The sequence below is a fragment of the Gekko japonicus genome, unplaced genomic scaffold, assembly GCF_001447785.1.
Source record: "Gekko japonicus isolate JY-2015 unplaced genomic scaffold, Gekko_japonicus_V1.1 scaffold1615, whole genome shotgun sequence".
In the NCBI taxonomy this organism is placed as follows: Eukaryota; Metazoa; Chordata; class Lepidosauria; order Squamata; family Gekkonidae; genus Gekko; species Gekko japonicus.
Window position 1 is genome coordinate 74,865 of NW_015176499.1, and position 18,794 is coordinate 93,658.

General features: G+C 51.0%; 1 protein-coding gene across 1 annotated transcript; it reads right to left on the reverse strand.

Annotated features, from left to right (window-relative positions):
- Window positions 1-2,887: 2,887 nt before the first annotated feature.
- Window positions 2,888-18,113, reverse strand: LOC107123952 (myosin light chain 1, cardiac muscle). Its single transcript, XM_015427310.1, has 4 exons — window positions 17,924-18,113; window positions 14,708-14,785; window positions 10,035-10,070; window positions 2,888-3,499 (listed from the first exon to the last, which is right to left on the reverse strand). Exons 1-3 carry the CDS (start codon window positions 18,111-18,113, stop codon window positions 10,042-10,044), a joined length of 297 nt encoding a protein of 98 aa, XP_015282796.1. The 3' UTR covers window positions 2,888-3,499; window positions 10,035-10,041.
- Window positions 18,114-18,794: the final 681 nt, after the last annotated feature.

Below are 18,794 nucleotides of genomic sequence, written 5' to 3' on the forward strand. Positions count from 1 at the left end.
GGCCAAGGAATTGCACCTGATCCCCTATCCAGCTCAGTATGTACTTGAAGAAGCTGGCCAGAGGAAGGCATATACTGACCCAGCCATCTGGAAAACAGATTTCTGTTCAGAACGTATGGAGCTTTCTTATACCACCGGACGCCAGTCCATCATGTTCACTGCTATTTGGATCGCCAGGCGGGGGGGGGGATTCCTTCCCAACAGTTTCTCCGGAGATGCCAGGGGATCGAACCTGACACCTCCTGCACACCAGGGGGATAGAACCTGGGAACCTGGGAATACCGCGGGCATTGAACTCGGGACCTTTTGCACGCAACAGGCGCATGGCCGCTCAGCCACCATCCCTTGCGGGAGGAACAGAACGGAGAGACAAACATCCACCCGGCTGAGAAAAGAATCGGTTTAATGAGAACTTAAGGGCAATAAATATGGCTTGGATTCATCGTACAGGGAAAATCTTGTCTGGGCAAAGAATCCGACACACTTCAGATTGAACTGCTGGTGCTTCTGGGTACCGTTGCACCTTGCCGGTGCACGGATAGACTCACATCAAAGCTCCTCCTCGAACAAGACAGTGAAAAAAGGATGTCCTTGCCGAGTGCAGCCTCTTCCCCTCCTTCCCCTCTCAGTCATCGTTTGGAGGAACAACAACGACAACAAAAACCCACAAGAGGGGAGGTTGCCAGCAGTGTTCCCTCTAAGCTGAGTCAATGTGCGCCAACTCACAGTTTCTTAGCCTCCGGCTCATACATTTTTGTCTCCGCTCAGGAAGGACGGCTCCAGAGCAAACTGATTTAGGCAGGAGTCAAATCGCTCGCCCACAACTTTAACGCCGGGAGCTCACAAAGTAGAACCTTTGCTCACAAGACTCCGAAACTTAGAGGGAGCATTGGTTGCCAGCTTCCAGGCGGGAGTTTTCTTCCACTATTACAACTGATCTCCAGGCGACAGAGCTCAGTCCCCCTGAAGCAAATGGCCCCTTTGGAAGGTGGATTCAGTGGCATTATACCCCCCCGTCTCCAAGCCCCACCCTCCTCAGGTTCCGCCCCGCCCCCCAAATCTCCAGGTATTTCCCAACCCCAAGCTGGCAACCCTACTGTCACCTGGAGATCGCTTGTAATCCCAGGAGATTTTCAACTACCACCTGGAGGTTGGTAACCCCACTGGTTGATCTACATCCCCCCCCCCTCCGAACCAGTGAAGAAGAAGAAGAACAAGAAGAGGAGGAGGAGGAGATTGGATTTATACCCCACCCTTCACTTGGAGTCTCAGGGCAGCTTACAAACTCCTTCCCCTTCCCCTCCCACAACAGACACCTTGTGAGGTAGATGGGGCTGAGAGATCCCAAAAAGTCCTTATAAGTTACGGAAGAGACGGGGAAAGGAGAAGTAAAGGCTGAAGGACTCTGAATGGTGCCTTTGAGAATTTTGAAATGGGATGATCGGGGTTACTGTTTCTAGACAATTTTAAGCTTCAAAAGGAAAAGTATTATAAATGTTTGACTCAGTTTGTAATGTGATTCATGATGGGAAGACTTGATGTATCTAAGCTAGTAGGAGGATCTCCTCTCTTGGGTTTTTAGTCAGTAGTGGGTTCTTTACTTTATCCCGTAATTGTAGTTTCCCCTCCCTTTTCTTCTGTTATAGTTTTTGTAGTGTTATAAAAAAAGCAATAAAAAATCCCCTCCGGGGGCTCAAAAAAAGAAGAAGGTGTGGTCTTAGCTGTGGGTCTGAGATAACTTGCAACGGACCCAAGGTCACACCAGCAGCTGCATGTGGAAGAGTGGGGGAATCAAACCCGGTTCTCCCAGATTAGAGTCCACGCTCCTAGAGAGCCAGTTTGGTGTAGTGGTTAAGTGCGCGGACTCTAATCTGGGAGAGCCGGGTTTGATTCCCCACTCCTGTACTTGCACCTGCTGATGTGACCTTGGGTCAGTCACAAGCTCTGGCACAGCTGTCCTTGAAAAAGAGCAGTTTGTGTCAGAGCTCTCTCAGCCCCACCCACCTCACAGGGTGTCTGTTGTGGGGAGGGGAAGGGAAAGGAGTTTGTAAGCCGCTCTGAGACACCTTTGGGTAGTGAAGGGCGGGGTATAAATCCAATCTCTTCTTCTCTTCTTCTTCTTCCTATCCATGACACCAAACTTTCTCCCAGAAAGTTGGCGATCAAATATATAGATGGGCATCTTCAACGCTCCCTCTAAGCTCTGGAGTCTTGCGGGCAACAATTCTATTTTGTGAGCTCCCGGCGTTCAAGTTGTGAGCGAGCGATTTGGCTGTTGCATAAACTCGTTTGCTCTGGAGCCCTCCTTCCTGGGCTGAGAAAAAAATGTGTGAGCCGGAGGCTAAAAAAACTGTGAGCTAGCTCACACTAACTCAGCTTAGAGGGAACTGGGCCGGGGTGCCAGCCAGCCAAGTCAGAATTTCCCTCTTGAGAGTTCCGACACCTCCTTTTCCAAAAAGAAAAAAAGCCCTGACAAATCTATTCTAGCACAGCTTCGTGAGCAGAATATTAATATTTTTGTATCATGGGTACATGTGTGGCTATAAGAAGCACATGGACCGATTTCCCACAAGCCACTGCTCCCTCGCTCTTCCCTTTCCCCCCCCCGATTGTATGTATCAATTTCCCACTATTTGCCGCACAGCTGCCTTTTGCCCTGCAGCTTCGCCCGATTCCCCCCACGTCTACTTGATCCTCAAAAAACAGGACGGAGTAGATGTGGGGAAAATTGGGCGAAGCCGTGGGGAAAAATGTGGACGCAGCAAATAGTGGGAAAGAACATAAGAACATAAGAGACGCCAATGTTAGATCAGGCCAAAGGCCCATCCAGTCCAACACTCTGTATCACACAGTGGCCAGAAATACCAGTGTCATCAGGGGGTCCACCAGTGGGGCCAGGACATTAGAAGCCATCCCACTGTTGCCCCCCCCCCAAGCACCAAGATGACAGAGCAAGATGACAGAGCACCAAGGAAACTGACGCATACAATCGGGGGGGGGGGAAGGGAAGAGCGAGGGTGGAGCAGCTGCTTGTGGGAAATCGGCCCTAGTGAATAGTAGGAGTTTACTACAATGTTACTAATAGTAGTTATCTACTACCACACTACTACTAATAGTAACTACTAGGATTTCAGTTTACATGCAGACAGTGTTCTCTGGGGAACGCTGAAGTCACAATATCCAGCTCAGAGGGCGAGGTTGGGATGAAGGCAGAGGGCGAGGACTCCCAAATGAATGGGGGTGGGATGGAGTCAGGGGCCGGGGTGGGGCAGATGTCAGTTGAGGTTTGGATGGTTCAAGAGAGGCTGTTTGAGGTCGCAGGAGGAGCCCTGCAGAAGGCGCAGGGATCCCGGTGAGAGAGAGAGAAAGGCATGGAGGAATCCCCATTCCAGCATGAGAGAGAGAGAGAAATATCTGAGTATCCATCCTGGATCGATTCTGCTGTTGTCGAAAGCCAAGCCTTTTAACCCAGCTCCATCCCGTTGTGGTGCATCATATCCTAAAAAACAAAACAAAAAAAACATGATTGAAGAGTGAGAAACAAGCACAGGTGAACAAACAAAAGTCAACAGACTGGCGGTGAAAACATTTCACGAGATTTCCACGGGGGTTGCTTCCGAATGAGATTCTGTTGTTTTAGCGAAAGGTAGAGAAGACCAGCTTTGCAATCCAGATGGCTTCAGAGATAGGCGGGAGGCCTGTGCTAGGGATAGGGTTGCCAGCCTTCAGGTGGGGCCTGGAGATCTCCCATGAGTTTGGTGCAATGGTTGAGTGTGCGGACTCTGATCTGGGAGATGGGATGACTTGCAGCTGCTGGATGACCTGGGGGAAGCCACAGTTTTTTCAGAGCTGTTCTCTCAAGAGCAGTTCTCCGAAGAGCTCTCTTGGCCCCACCTGCCTCAGGGGGTGTCTGTTGTGGGGAGGAGAGGGGGAGGGAGTTTGTAAGCCGCTCTGAGACTCCGAGTGAAGAAGAAGAGGAGGAGATTGGATTTATACCCCGCCCTTCACTACCGAAGGGAGTCTCAGAGCGGCTGACAAACTCCTTTCCCTTCCCCTCCCCACAACAGACACCCTGTGAGGAAGGTGGTTCTGAGAGAGCTCTGACAGAAACTGCTCTTTTTCAAGGACAGCTGTGCCAGAACTTTGGCTTTCCCAAGGTCATACGCCAGGTGCAAGTGGAGGAGTGGGGAATCAAACCCGGTTCTCCCAGATTAGACTCGGTGCACTTAACCACTACACAAAACTGGCACCAAACTGGCAAGCAGGGTATAAATCTAATCTCCTCCCCCCCTCCCCCTCCTCCTCCTCCTTCTCCTCCTTCTCCTCCTTCTCCTCCTTCTCCTCCTTCTCCTCCTTCTCCTCCTTCTCCTCCTTCTCCTCCTTCTCCTCCTTCTCCTCCTTCTCCTCCTTCTCCTCCTTCTCCTCCTTCTCCTCCTTCTCCTCCTTCTCCTCCTTCTCCTCCTTCTCCTCCTTCTCCTCCTCCCCCTTCTTCTCCTCTTCCTTCTTCTTCTCCTGCTCTTTCTTCTCCTCCTCCTCCTTCTCCTCCTTGTTCTCCTCCTCCTTCTTCTTCTCCTACTCTTTCTTCTCCTCCTCCTTCTCCTCATTCTCCTCCTTCTCCTTCTTCTTCTCCTTCTCCTCTTTCTTCTCCTTCTCCTTCTTCTTCTTTTTCTTCTATGATCTCCAGATGACAGAGATGAAATGGCTGCTCTAGGGGGTGGACTCTATGGCATTCTACCCAGCTGAGGTCCCGCCCCCCGAAGCTCCGCCTTCCCCAGGTTCCGCTCCTCCCCGTCTCCAGGTATTTCCCCACCCAGATTTGGCAACTGTAGCCAGAGAAGTAGGAATATGACCCGTTTTGTTTCCATCTGCTTACTGCAAGCAATTCCATTTTTCCCCGCCTTGCGGGAGTCCCCAGGTTTTTTTCTTTTCTTTTAGTGCTATATTTATACCATCCATATGGCCAGAATATGTTACATGTTAAAAAAAAATAGCATTAACATGTGTGGATTTAATGGGAAAATTCAATACGGGGGAAGAGAAACTAATGCAAACGCTAAAGCAAACCTTATGGTCTTAATTCACGAAAGGGGAGGAATGAAATGTATATAAATGGGAACGGAGTTCTGAATCGAACCGACAGCGATGAGAAGTCTGAGATTCTCCCAAGAGAATCTGCATGGACGATCACGTCTCTCTACAAGCCGCCGCACCAGAATTAACCAGTTTGGTGTCGTGGTGAAGTGTGCGGCCTCTAATCTGGGAGAACCGGGTTTGATTCCCCACTCCTCCACTTGCACCTGGCTGGATGACCTTGGGCAAGCCGTAGTTCTGATAAGAGGTGTTCTTGAAAAAGAGCTGTTTCTGTCAGAGCTCTCTCAGCCCCGCCTACCTCACAGGGTGTCTGTTGTGGGGAGGGGGAGGAGAAGGAGTTTGTAAGCCGCTCTGAGACTCCTTTGGGTAGTGAAGGGTGGGGTATAAATCCAATCTCTTCTCCTCCTCCTCCAGTTTGGTGTAGTGGTTAAGTGCGTGGACTCTAATCTGGGAGAACCGGGTTTGATTCCCCACTCATCCACTTGCACCTGCTGGTGTGACCTTGGGTCAGTCACAAGCTCTGGCACAGCTGTCCTTGAAAAAGAGCCGTTTCTGTCAAGAGCTCTCTCAGCCCCACCCACCTCCCAGGGTGTCTTGTGGGGAGGGGAAGGGAGAGGAGTTTGTAAGCCGCTCTGAGACTCCAAGTGAAGGGCGGGGTATAAATCCAATCTCTTCTTCTTCTTCTTCTAATTATGAATGATGCAGATTGGCTGAATCCCTGCAATCATAGGATTTGATGTGGCTTGGGACACGCTGGCAGTGTTGCCAATCTCCAGGGGGTGGCTGGAGATTTCCCGAGATTACAACTGGCCCCCGGGCGCCAGAAATCAGTTCCCCCTGGAGAAAATGGCCACTTTGTCAGGTGTGTTCTATTGCATTACACCTCATTTAAGTCCCTCCCCTCCCCAAGCCCTGCCCGCCTCAAGTTCCACCCCCAAAATCTCCAGGTATTTCCCTACCTAGAGCGAAAAGCCCCAGGGGTCATTTCCTGCAGGAGCGCACAGGAGCGGAGCTGCGGCAGTAAAGAGCCCAGGGGGCGGGCACATGAAAATAAGAGCAGGGATAATGCCATAGAGCGCATCCGCCAAAGTAGACGCTTTGTCCAGGGGAGCTGATTTCTGTAGCCTGGAGGTCAGTTGGAATCCTAGGAGATCTCCAGGTCCCACCTGGGGATTGGCAACACCACATTGCCAGGTCCCATGCTGCGTATCAGTCTTCTTAAAAATGAACAGTTGGTGGCCCTCCCGTTTCCCCTAAATTTGTTGGAAATCTGAAACCTTCCGGACATGCTCAGGATGAAAAGACTATCGTGAAGATCCTAATAAATCATTTCAGCCGGACACGGAATGGCAGGAGATTTATTTATTTAGATGAGATGGGGGGGAGGGTTGGGTTTGATGCCTGCAGTTTGTATCGTCTCCAAATCGCTCAGGGCCAGGAGTCACAGAGGACCCACTCTGGGAAGAATGCCGATACCAAAGGGGAACGTTATATAACTGGAACAGCATGTGAACCAGAGTAGCGATTGACTCTGGGAGCGGGATCCAACAATACACTATGCAGAGAATGTAGCGAATGGTTGCATATTATCAGGACTTTGTGACCTCTGGGAGGAGGAGAGCCAAGGAAGGAGGCTGTGTGTGTGGGCTGTGAGTGAATGCACAAGCACCAAAATATAGAGCTGGCAGGAACAAGAAAGGTCCTCTAGTCCCACCCCCTGCACAATGCAGGAAGTTCACAGTTACCTCCTCCCACACATACAGTGACCAATGTTCCTTCTAAGCTGCGGAGTCTTGTGAGCAAAAATTCTACTTTGTGAGCCGCTGGCATTAAAGTTGTGAGCGAGGCATTTGGATACTGCATAAATCAGTTTGCTCTGGAGCCATCCTTCCTGAGCTAAGTCAAAAATGTGTGAGCCGGAGGCTAAAAAACTGTGAGCCAGCTCACACTAACTCAGCTTAGAGGGAACACTGACAGTGACCCCCTACTCTGTGGCCAGAACCGTCCCAAAACTGAGTTCAGGAGAGATGGAGAGGGGTCGTCCCAGGCCTGTAGCTACAGTGGGCATTTGGGGCCCCGCCCCCTTAATTAAAAGCCCTGCCCCACAAATAGCCATGCCAGAAACCTTTTTGCGGGGCGGGTTGTTTCCCAGCCCGGTCCTGCAGTATACCACCTAGGTCATGGTGAGTCTTTCAAAAGCATTCCCGTGAGCTTCTGGGAAATATGCTCGGAGCCTCCCCCTTTAGAGACAGGGATTCAGGTTAATTTAATGAACTGTAATTTAACTGCCCCCTTAAACATTTAAATGCCCCCCCGGAACAACAACAAAAAGTCCTAGTCAAGGGCCTGGGTAGTCCAAGGATTCAGAAGAAAAAGAAGATATTGGATTTACACCCTGCCCTTCACTATTCGGAGGAGTCTCAAAGCGACTTACAAACTCCTTCCCCTTCCCCTCCCCACAACTGACACCCTGTGGGTGGGGCTGAGAGAGCTTTTCCGGGAACTGCCCTTAAGAGAACAGCTCTGACAGGATTATGGCTTGCCCAAGGTCATCCAGCTGCTGCATGCAGAGGCGTGGGGAACCAAACCTGGTTCTCCCAGATTAGACACACACTTATGTTCTTACATTCCCCTAATTCCAGAAGAGTCCTAACAAACTCTAAGGCTGACAACAAACCCGTTGTCAGAAGAGAAGCAACAAGATGTCCCAAAGATGTGGAAACTTGCTACGAGGAAAAGAAAGCTATCCGTGTCGTCAATGGTGCGCTGGACATTGTGGGACAAAAGTCTGGGTGTGTGTGTGTTGGGATTACCCGCTACTCTCTGGGGCTCTGGCAAACAGCTAAAACAACAAAAAACAAACCCTTCTGTTTTTGAAGGGCCTGTGGCTACAGCTCCGATAATTTCAGATCCCACTAAATAAACAAGATCAGGACACAGGAGAAGATAAAGCGAACAAGAGGAGAGGAAAACAGGAACTAGTAAGGCAGAGTTCAAACTTTTTTTCTCCGTTTATCTAAGACCCTCCCCCCCCCCCTTTTGCTCACAAGATAGATGGCTTGCTCGGTCCCCGGGTTACGTTTTTCCCAAGAGCTCAAAAGATATATACTCGCATCTTTATTCTACATCGGCAGGCTGCATTCCTCTTTTTTAATCCTCTCGAAGGGAGGAATAGGAAGCTTATCGGTCATTGTAGGGGAGTTTGAGTTGTGATGGGGACGCTGGGGTTTAGTGCAACGGACCTCTGGAGCTACGTTTCCGGACAGAGGGTGGGTTGGAATGCAGAGGGCTGGAAGGACGGCCAGGCTAGCCGGATCTTATCAGATCTCAGAAGTTAATCAGGGTTGGCCCTGGTTAGCACTTGAAAGGGAGGCCACCAAGCAGGCCAGTAGCTACAGTGGGGCGTCTGGGGGCCAGGCCCCCTGACCTCAAAAAGAATATTATAGCACTGGGGAAAGTGCAGAAAAGGGCAACTCGAATGATAAAAGGGTTGGAACACTTTTCCTATGATGAAAGGTTAAAGCGCTTGGGGCTTTTTAGCTTGGAGAAACGACGGCTGAGAGGTGACATGGTCGAGGTTTATAAGATCATGCATGGGATCGAGCAGGTCGAGAGAGAGGTACTTTTCTCCCTTCCTCACAATACAAGAACTTGTGGGCACTCCATGAAATCGCTGAGCGGTCGGGTTAGAACGGATAAGAGGAAGTACTTCTTCACCCAAAGAGTCATTAACACATAGAATTCACTGCCACAGAAGGTGGTGGCGGCTATAAGCAGCTAAATACCTGGATATTTATGGGTGGACTTTGGGATGGGTGGGGTTTGGGGTGGGGCAGGACCTCAGTGCGGTATAATGCCATAAACTCCCCCCCTTCAAAGCAGCCATTTTTCCCCCCAGGGGAAGTGATCCCTGTAGTCTGGAGATCACTTTTAATTCCAGGAGATCTCCAAGCCCCACTGGAGGTTGGTGACCCTACCCTCAAGCCTTTTGTCTGACAAAAGCTGTTGTCATGGGTCAGCCAGGCTCAGCGACAGTGAGGACTCCTCAGAGGAGGAGGGGCCTTGCATAGCCAGTCCAGCATCGACAGAAGCCGACCAGCAGGAAAATGGGGTGCAGTGCAGGCATGCCAGGACTTATGCCAAAAGCTGGTTCCAAATCACCTCCATCCTCCAGCTCTAAATCAGCAAGCAAAGGTCAGTTAGCCGCTGGAGATTTGGGGGTGGAGCCTGAGGAGGACAGGGTTTGGAGAGAGAAGGAACCTCAGTGGGATATCATGCCATAGAGTCCTTCCTCCAAAGCTGCCTTTTTCTCTAGGGGAACTGATCTCTGCATTCTGGAGATCAGCTGTAATTTGGGGGGGATCTCCAGAGCCTACCTGGAGGCTGGCCACCGTACTGGCACAGGATGAAATCTGAGCGGCTTTTTGTCTGGCAGCAAAAACCACAGGAGACCTCAGTGGACGGTAACTCCAGGGAGCGTTTCCTTGAAGGAGATTTTGTTTGAGAGCCAGTTTGGTGTAGTAGTTAGGAGCACGGATTCTAATCTGGGGAAACCAGGCTTGATCCCCCACTCCTCCACACGCAGCTGCTGGTGTGACATTGGGTCAGTCACAAGTTCTCTCAGAGCTATTCTCTCAAGGGCAGTTCTCGGGAGAGCTCTCTCAGTCCCACCTCCCTCACAGGGTGTCTGCTGTGGGGAGGGGAAGGGAAAGGGGATTGTAAGCCGCTCTGGGACTCCTTCAGGTAGTGAAGGGTGGGGGTATAAATCCAATCTCTCCTTCTTCTCTCTCCATTAAATTTCAAAGACCCTCATCTGAAATACTCAGGAAGTTCCCTCCCTGTAGCTGCCCATCAGTTGCTTGATATCCACACACAGGACGGGTTAATCATGTATTGAGGATCCCTCCAGAAAGAATAATAGTGTGACTGTTATGTCAGCCTACCTGGCGTTCAGCTGGCCATGATGTGCTTCACAAAAGCTGGAATAAAAAAGGAGAAAAAAAGAATAATTTTTAACCTCAGTAGCTTATCAGCCCAAGAAGGAAACAGAGCTGCTCTGGATATGTTTACCAGCTCTGGGTTGGGAAATTCCTGGAGATTAGTGGGTGCAGCAGGCCCGTAGCCAGGATTGTATGGCTTGTGGGGCAATTTTTGCTCTGGTGGGGCTGAAGTTCTCAATGCAGAAAGAAAAGCCATGTATCCAATAGGAAGTTGTGACCAGGATAGATCTCTAAATTGCAAGTGTTCAACCACTTAAGATGACAGTCCGCAGCTGCTGCAAGTTAATCACATCCGCCAGCCTAAGCAACAATTCTGAGTACCAGCTGGCAGCTGGGAGTGATGACTTCTAGAGTCAAGGAAGCTAACACTTAGGCAGAAAAACTCTCTTAAAGGAGACCAATTTCTTGACATGGAGTTAGAAGGGACCCTAGAGGTTACCTACTCCAACCCCCTTGCTCAGTGCGGGGATTAGTCAACTACAGCACCCCACTCTGCTTAAAGGAGCACATGCCTTTAAAAATGTTTTGAAATAAGCATTTACAAGAGAAATTCTTGTGGGGATGTGCCTTTAAGAAAGGGGGCGAAGCCCCCAAAAGCCCCACCTGCCAGGTAGCCCTGTCATAGGTCTGGAATGTGGAGGGGTACCCTCCCTTTTCTGTCTCGGCTCTCCCTGGCTCACCAACTGTATGTTATCTTATGCTTGACCTTGTAGGTGTTCCAGCCGTGGTTTTTCGGCTGGGAAAGCTAACGGCTTTTGCTTGCCTGCTTGCTTTGCCCATGCATGTGAAATGTATCCATTGGTTTATGCTTACCAGGGGAATGTTTGATTCTAGTATATAGTCAGTGGCCCTTGTATCATCAGCCATTCCTGACACAAGCTGTACACGTGTCTCTAGTTCTGGATCTACCAATAAACAGTTATCTTCTCATGAAGCCCTGTGTTGTGTAACCTGACTAAGGACCCTGACAAAGTGTCAGGAATGGCTGACGGTATCCCTGGGGTGCAGCCTTGGGAGGGACGGTCTAAAGAGGGAAGGGGCCTCAGGGGGATGTAATCCCATTTATTCCCTCCTCCAAAGCAACCCGTTTCTTTCCAGTGGAATTGATCTCTTTCATCTGGAGATCAGTTGTAATTCGAGGAGATCTCCGTTCCCCACCTGGAAATTGGCAACCCTAGGTAGGGATGGGCCAGTTTCTCTCCCCAAGACCAGTGTTCCCTCTAAGCTGAGTTAGTGTGAGCTAGCTCACAGTTCTTTAGCCTCTGGCTCACACATTTTTGTGTTAGCTCAGGAAGGAGAGCTCCAGAGCAGACTAATTCATGCAGTCGCCAAATCGCTTGCCCGCAACTTTAGTGCCAGTAGCTCACAAAGTAGAATTTTTGCTCACAAGGCTCCACAGCTTAGAGGGAGAACATAAGAACATAAGAACATAAGAGATGCCAATGCTGGATCAGGCCAGAGGCCCATCCAGTCTAACACTCTGTGGTCCCAGTCACATGGCAAAGTTGCTACGGGAGAGGCACGGGAGTCCCGCAAATTTTCCGGGCGCGATCTCACCGCAACATCTGGGAAGTGCAATGCTCCCGTGGCGAACCTGTGGCTCCCCGCCGAAGGTGCGGAGTTAAAAACTAGTACCTACGAGGTACTAGTTTCCTGAAACCATGGGCCAAGAGCGGGCGTCTGATCGTGTTCCCGGTGGACTTACGTGACATCTGGCTCCCGCCGCTGTTCGTCTCCGCAGGTTGCGCAACAGCGCCCAACAGCGCATGCACACAAAGAGCGATTGCTAGTGCGATCATGCGGCGTGGCTTCTGTGCCGCGCTGCAGGATACCTGTCTGATCGTCATTTCCCCCGAACCACGGGACCTCGACTGGGACGTGTGCTCGGGCGGCCACATGTTAGTTTCCTTCGGGGCAATTAGCCATGCTACCGCCCCCCCCCCGCGATATCCAGCCCGTGTGACTAGGGCCTGTGTCACACAGTGGCCAGAAATACCAGGTGCCATCAGGAGGTCCACCAGTGCGGCCAGAACTCCAGAATTCCTCCCACTGTTGCCTCCCCCCAAGCACCAAGAAGACAGAGCATCCCTTGCCGCAGAGCCCCTATCTATACCTTGTGGCTAAGAGCCACTGATGGACCTCTGCTCCATATGCCTATCTAATTCCCTCTTGAAGCCATCCATGCTTGTAGCCGCCGCCACTTCCTGTGGCAGTGAATTCCATGTGTTAATCACTCTTTGGGTGAAGAAGGACTTCCTTTGATCCGTTCTAACCCGACCGCTCTGCAGTTTCATGGAGTGCCCACGAGTTCTTGTATTGTGAGAAAGGGAGAAAAGTACCTCTTTCTCTACCTGCTCGATCCCACGTATAATCTTATAAACCTCGATCATGTCACCCCTCAGTCCCTCGTTGCCCAAGACTTAAATGGATCTGAATCCTGCACCATTCCGAGTCCCTCTCCCCAACCTCAAGGGCTGACCGCTTCCAGTTCAACCGTCCACAGCTCAGCTCAAAGTTCTGTTGTGAACCGGATCTCTTTAGCGAGGAGTGGCCCGATACGAACCCTGAGCCAGGATCGTCCACCCCAGAGACTACTAGAGCCCCAAGTTCGCCAGATCCCAAGCCTAACACCACATGTTTCACAGTCCTTGGATCATGTCCAGGTCCAGCATGAGGAATTTCGATCAGAGGTACACCAGAATTTCCCCACTGGGAACTATTTTCCCAGGCATGCAGGAGCCCAATTTAGACTGGGACACGGTGTTCAGGGAGGAAGGACAATCTCTTTTCCCTCATGCCTTTTGCCTGGCCTGAAATGGCCAGGGGAACTGGAGAGGCAGTGTGCCAGACTAGGGTCCGGGAGGACCCAGGTTCGAATCCCCAATTGTGCCGTGAAAACTCACTGGGTGACTTTAGGCCAGTCACGCTCCCTCCGCTCTAACCCAGCTCAGGCAATGTTCTCTCTAAGCTGTGCGGTCTTGTGAGCAAACGTTCTACTTTGTGAGCGACTGGCATTCAAGTTGTGAGCAAGCAATCTGGCTCCTGCATCGATTAGTTTGCTCTGGAGCCCTCCTTCCTGAGCGAAGACAAAACTGTGTGAGCCGGAGGCTAAAAAAACTGTGAGCTAGCGCACACTAACTCAGCCTAGAGGGAACACTGGTAGTGATGATGAAATGCCGGAGAGGAGAAGGCTGTAAACGGGCTGGGTCCCCGTTAGGAGAGAAAGGAAGAGTATACCTGAATTGAACTCAAGCAGATCGTGGTAGGGAGGGCAGGAAGGGTTGCCTCAGTGCTTAGTTCTCGTGGCCCTTTTTGACACCCCACAGGGAAATGCTGATCGCCACTTTGGGGTCAGGAAGCCTTTTTTCTCCAGGCCAGTTCGGCCGGGGATCCTGGAGGTTGTTTGTCCTCTTCTGAACATGGAGGAGGGGGTCACTGGGGTTACTTGTGGATTTCCTGCATTGTGCCGGGGGTTGGACTAGATGACCCTGGAGGCCCCTTCCAACTCTGTGATTCTATGATTCTATATAAATAAATCTTTACCCCATTGGGAAGAATCAGGGATGCAACATCTCCTGGCGATCCCAGGCCCCAAGGAGGCTAGGCTGGCTGCAACCAGGGCCAGGGCTTTTTCGGTGGCGGCTCCTACCTCGTGGACTGAGCTCCCGGAAGAGACCCGGGCCCTGCGGGACCTTTCGCAGTTCCACAGGGCCTGTAAGACGGAGCTCTTCCATCAGGCTTTCAATTAGGAGCTGCCCACCATTATCACCAATGATACTACTTGAACATCAGTTCCAACTGGCCCTGAGAAGAGAGAAAGACAGTGTCGCGTGGAACTGACATCACCGATTGGTAGTTACCATCTTCAAGACGCTAATCTTTCACGGAAGATTGTTCCGAAACATCTAGAGCACTTTATGAATGTTGTAGTATTGTATTGATTGTTTTATGTGGTTTTAATCTGTTTTATGTATTGGCTTACGCCCTGTTTGTGAGCCGCCCTGAGCCCGCTTGCAGGGAGGGTGGACTATAAATTAAAATAATAAATATAATAAATAAATAAATTCACATTCACTGATAGGGTATACGGGTGCAAGATCTCTCAGCCGGTTTCCATGGCAGACTGAGGATTCAGGCCTGGGTCTCCTAGATCCTAGGCTAGTGCTCTAACCACTCTACCACGCTGCCTCTAAAATACTTCAAATGCAAAGCCATAACCTGTAGTACAACCTCCACTGCTGAGTCTGAGACAGGGCCCTTGACTCCCACTCCAAAGTCTGGTTCTCCCAGCATCGTAGCCCTCTTAGGCCTTCTCCTGGCTGGAGTGGGACATCCCTTGCCACTACTGAACAGAACCCAAACCATTGGGTTGCCAACTCCCACTTGGGAAATAGCTGGAGATCTGGGTGTGGAACTTGAGGGGGTGGGGTTTGGAAAGCGAAGGGACCTCGGTGGGGCAGATGGCCATAGATTCTGCCTTCTGAAGCAGTCACCTTCTCAAGGGGAACTCATCTCTGCAGTCTGAGGATCGATTGTGATTCCAGGGGATCTCCAGTCCCCACCCGGAAGTTGGCAACCCAATAAAAAACAATGGTCTTCCGTTTCCCGATCCTGACCTTCATAGTTGATGCAGCCATTTGAATCTTCTTGGCCAGCCATGAGCTTGTCGACCTCCTCTTCGGTCAGCCGCTCCCCTGGAACAGAAAAGCAGAGAACGTAGAAACACACATTCCCCATAGTACCTCATTGTTGTTGTTCAGTCACACAGTCGAGTCCGACTCTTCGCGACCCCATGGATCATCTCCCGCCAGGCCCTCCTGTCTTCCGCCGTTCTCTGAAGTTGGCTCAATTTCATGTTCGTTGCATCGAATCCCCATATAACTTCTGCAGAGTTATCCTTGGCGGTATCCCATCTAGGACTTAAGAAGACCCCCAGCAAGGGGCTCTCAAGGCAAGGGAGAAGCAGAGGTGGATGGCCATGGCCTTCCTCTGCAGAGTCTTCCTTGGTGGTCTCCCATCCAAGACTTATGGAGACCTCAGCCAAGGGGCTTTCGTCTGCCATTGCCTTCCACTGCAGAGCCTTCCTTGGTGGTCTCCCATCCAAGACTTATGGTGACTCCAGCAAGGGGCTTTCAAGGCAAGGGAGAAGCAGAGGTGGTCTGCCATTGCCTTCCACTGCAGAGCCTTCCTTGGTGGTCTCCCATCCAAGACTTATGGTGACTCCAGCAAGGGGCTTTCAAGGCAAGGGAGAAGCAGAGGTGGTCTGCCATTGCCTTCCCCTGCAGAGCCTTCCTTGGTGGTCTCCCATCCAAGACTTATGGGGACCCCAGCAAGGGACTTTCAAGGCAAAGGAGAAGCAGAGGTAGTCGGCCATGGCCTTCCTCTGCAGACTCTTCCTTGGTGGTCTCTGCTTCTAAGTGCGAACCAGAACTGACCCTGCTTAGCTTCCGAGATCCGATGACATCAGGCTGGCCTGGGCCAGCCAGGTCAGGGCCGTACATCACATCCAGCCCCAAAAATAGTCTTGGCAAAGGATTCGTCTTTTCGAGACAAACAACCTCTTAGCCCCTGAGCTGGCACAAATCGGCTCCGAGGGGAACGTGTGGTCAACAGGGGCTGAGCAGACCCTTCCCTGTGGTCAGATCTGGAAACAATCCAGTCAACAGATTTATTTTTGGCACATCCTGATACACTTCAACAGTCTAAACCAGACCTTAGATTGGGTCTGGATGAGGCCTTTAGGGACAATTGAGTTGGGATATCGTCAGCACAGAGGCACGACATTTCAGCCACTTTTAGGCAATGCAAATGGGTTCCTTGCTATTATTTATAGAGGTGGCTGGGCTCAGTTCAAGGGTCTAAAGGGCCAATTAAAATGGATCCATGATGTTGGACAAGAGCTGGTAGGCTTGCCAACCTCCAGGTGGGGCCTGGAGAACTCGAATTAAAACGGAGCTCAAGATGACAGAGATGAGGTCCCCTAGAGGACATGGCTGCTTTGGAAGGTGGGGGCTAGAAGGTGATAGCCCACCGAGGTTCCCTTCCCTCCTCAAACCCTGCCCTCCCCTGGTTCCGCCCCCAAATCTTCAGGAATTTCCTAACCCAGAGTTGGCAACCCTGGGTTCTGCGTATGCCCTCTCTGGCACAAAGGGGGCAGGGCATGTTTCCAGGTCAGGGAGGATAGCTGAGAGACACACTCGGGCCTTGTTGCCTCTCTTATTAGGAATTAACCCCAGCTTTTGTTTCGTCGCTTGGTGCAGTGCATATGTATACACTGATCTCACAGGCAATGTCATCACTCCCGACCAAAAAAGGTTAAGACATAATGCCGCCGCAGCAGCAGCTATCCATTTTAGATTTTCTGATCTTTAGGCATGGTGTAAAGTTTTCCTTCTTCCATTCCACAAACATTATTCCCAGGGGCTAGGCAAACTAATCAGGGGTGTCAAACTCATTTGTTATGAGGGCCAGATGGGATCTGACAGAAATGTCACTTTGTTGGGCCAGGCCATGTTTGCCATGAAATGTAACACCAAGTACTGGAGATTATAGACTTTATAAAGGACACAGGCAAACCCAACTATAACAATGGCCCCAGTCACACAGGCCAGATGATGCGGGGGGGGGAGGCGTGGCTTTTCACACCAGCGCAATTTAGCGCGCCAGAACGCGATTAGATGCCGTGGCGGCAAAGTGGGGTTTTGTTTGTTGGACCGTGTTTTCAGCGCGCGTCAACAGGGCGAGAGGAGCGTGCTTGAGCGATCACACGTAGGTATTTCGTCGATGGCCCATAGCAAACCATTTGCTAGTAGGCTTTCCCGGGTATTTTTAAGCTACGGATCTTTGGGTGGACGCTACAGGTTGGTGATGGGTGTGCTACGCTTGCCAGATGTGTCCTTGTGATCTAGGGTTGCCAAGTCATTCTGACTCACCGGCGGGGGAGCGTTGCCTCGGTCCAGGAGCTGCTGCGGGACGTGCGTCACACACCATATGGTTTTCCCCCTGACGATCTGGGCCACACCCCCAACATGCTCTACGTCATGCGTCACCTCTGGTGACGCAGCTTCGGGGGGTGGAATTCCCCCCCGGGTCCCAATTCCACCGCGGCAGAAATCGGGCCTCCAAAGCGGGGGTTTCCCCAGAAGAAGAAGAAGAAGAAGAAGAAGAAGAAGAAGAAGAAGAAGAAGAAGAAGAAGAAGAAGAAGAAGAAGAAGAAGAAGAAGAAGAAGAAGGATGACCATCTGACAGCAATGCTGATTCTGTGAACTTTGGCAGATCATGAGAGGGAGGGCAGGCAGGGTTGTGCATCAGTGCTTAGTTCTCATGGCCCTTTTCTCCAGGCCAGTTTGTCCAGAAATCCTGGAGGGTTTTTTAAAAAAACAAACAAAAAATTTTGCGCATGTGCATAGGCATGACAGCACGTCCTTTCTGATCCACACAGGTGTAGAGATTTTTTAAAATGGCGCCCGCTCGGGATGGTCTGTCGTCAGACCACCCCGACGGGAGGATTCTGTGCTGGTGGAACTATCAGACGGGTGAAAGTCTGCAGTTGTCCTGCAGGTAATGGAAAACCACAGATTTAAAGTGCTATCTTTTAAGCACGGCTCCGAAGCGTGGCAAAACGGGATGCCCACGGAAGAGGGACATTTCCCAGATGTTTGTGTCTGAACATTACCTTTAGATCCGTGAGGATCGTGCCTCGCGCGGATCTAAAGAGCCATCTGATTGGACTCTCTGACTCTCCAACCTTTCCCCATAGGGGGGTGCTCCAACAACCCCCCAATCATCTTGGTCGCCCTCCACTGTCCTTTCCTATGCCCGCGTTTGCTTACCGAGAGTTGCCAACACATGGCGGAGCTCGGCCCCCATGACGGTGCCGTTCCCTTCCTTGTCGAAAACCCGCAGGCCTTCCACAAAGTCTTCAAAGGTCCCGGTGTCTTTGGTCTTGGCGACGTGCTGGAGCATCGGCAGGAAGGTGTCGAAGTCGATCATTTTGCTGCTCATTTCTGCTCGGGGCACCATTGGCGAACGAGAAGAAGCAGGACAGGTCATCCGTCTGAGGCAGATTTTATACTCCCAAGAGCTCAGAGCGACACACAGCTCCCCTCTCTCCCATTTTGTCCCCAGAACAGGGCGGAACTCTCAAGAGGGAAATGAAGTTTTCAGTGTGCAGGGCTATTTTTGGGCAGGAGCGCACAGGAACGGAGTTCTGGCTGGCTCCCGAGTTGGCCACGCCCAGAAGGAACTCATTAGCATAATAGGCCACACCCAACAGCAGGAACTCATTAGGATTGGCTACATTAGGGGTGTGTGGCCTAACATGCAAAGGAGTCCCTGCTACAAAAAAGGCCCTGGGTTTTGACAACAAACAAGGTAAACAGGATAAGAAGCAAAAGGTGGGTGTGGCTGGATGAGCACACTTCTGGTAACACGGGGGTGTGGCCCAATGTGCTAATGAGCTGCTTTGTCAGGGGTGTGGCATAATATGCTAATACGTTTCTGCTGTTGGGTGTGGCCTATTATGCTAATGAGTTCCTGCTGGGCTTTTTCTACAAAAAAAGCCCTGTCAGTGTGTATCCTGAAAACTCACAGACTTTTAGACATTTTTAAAAGAATTTTGTTGAAGAGGTTCCGGAACTGCATTCTGGTGCTTTCCCCCAGAAAAAAAAGCCCTGTGCGCAGAGCAAGATCTCCACGAGGAGG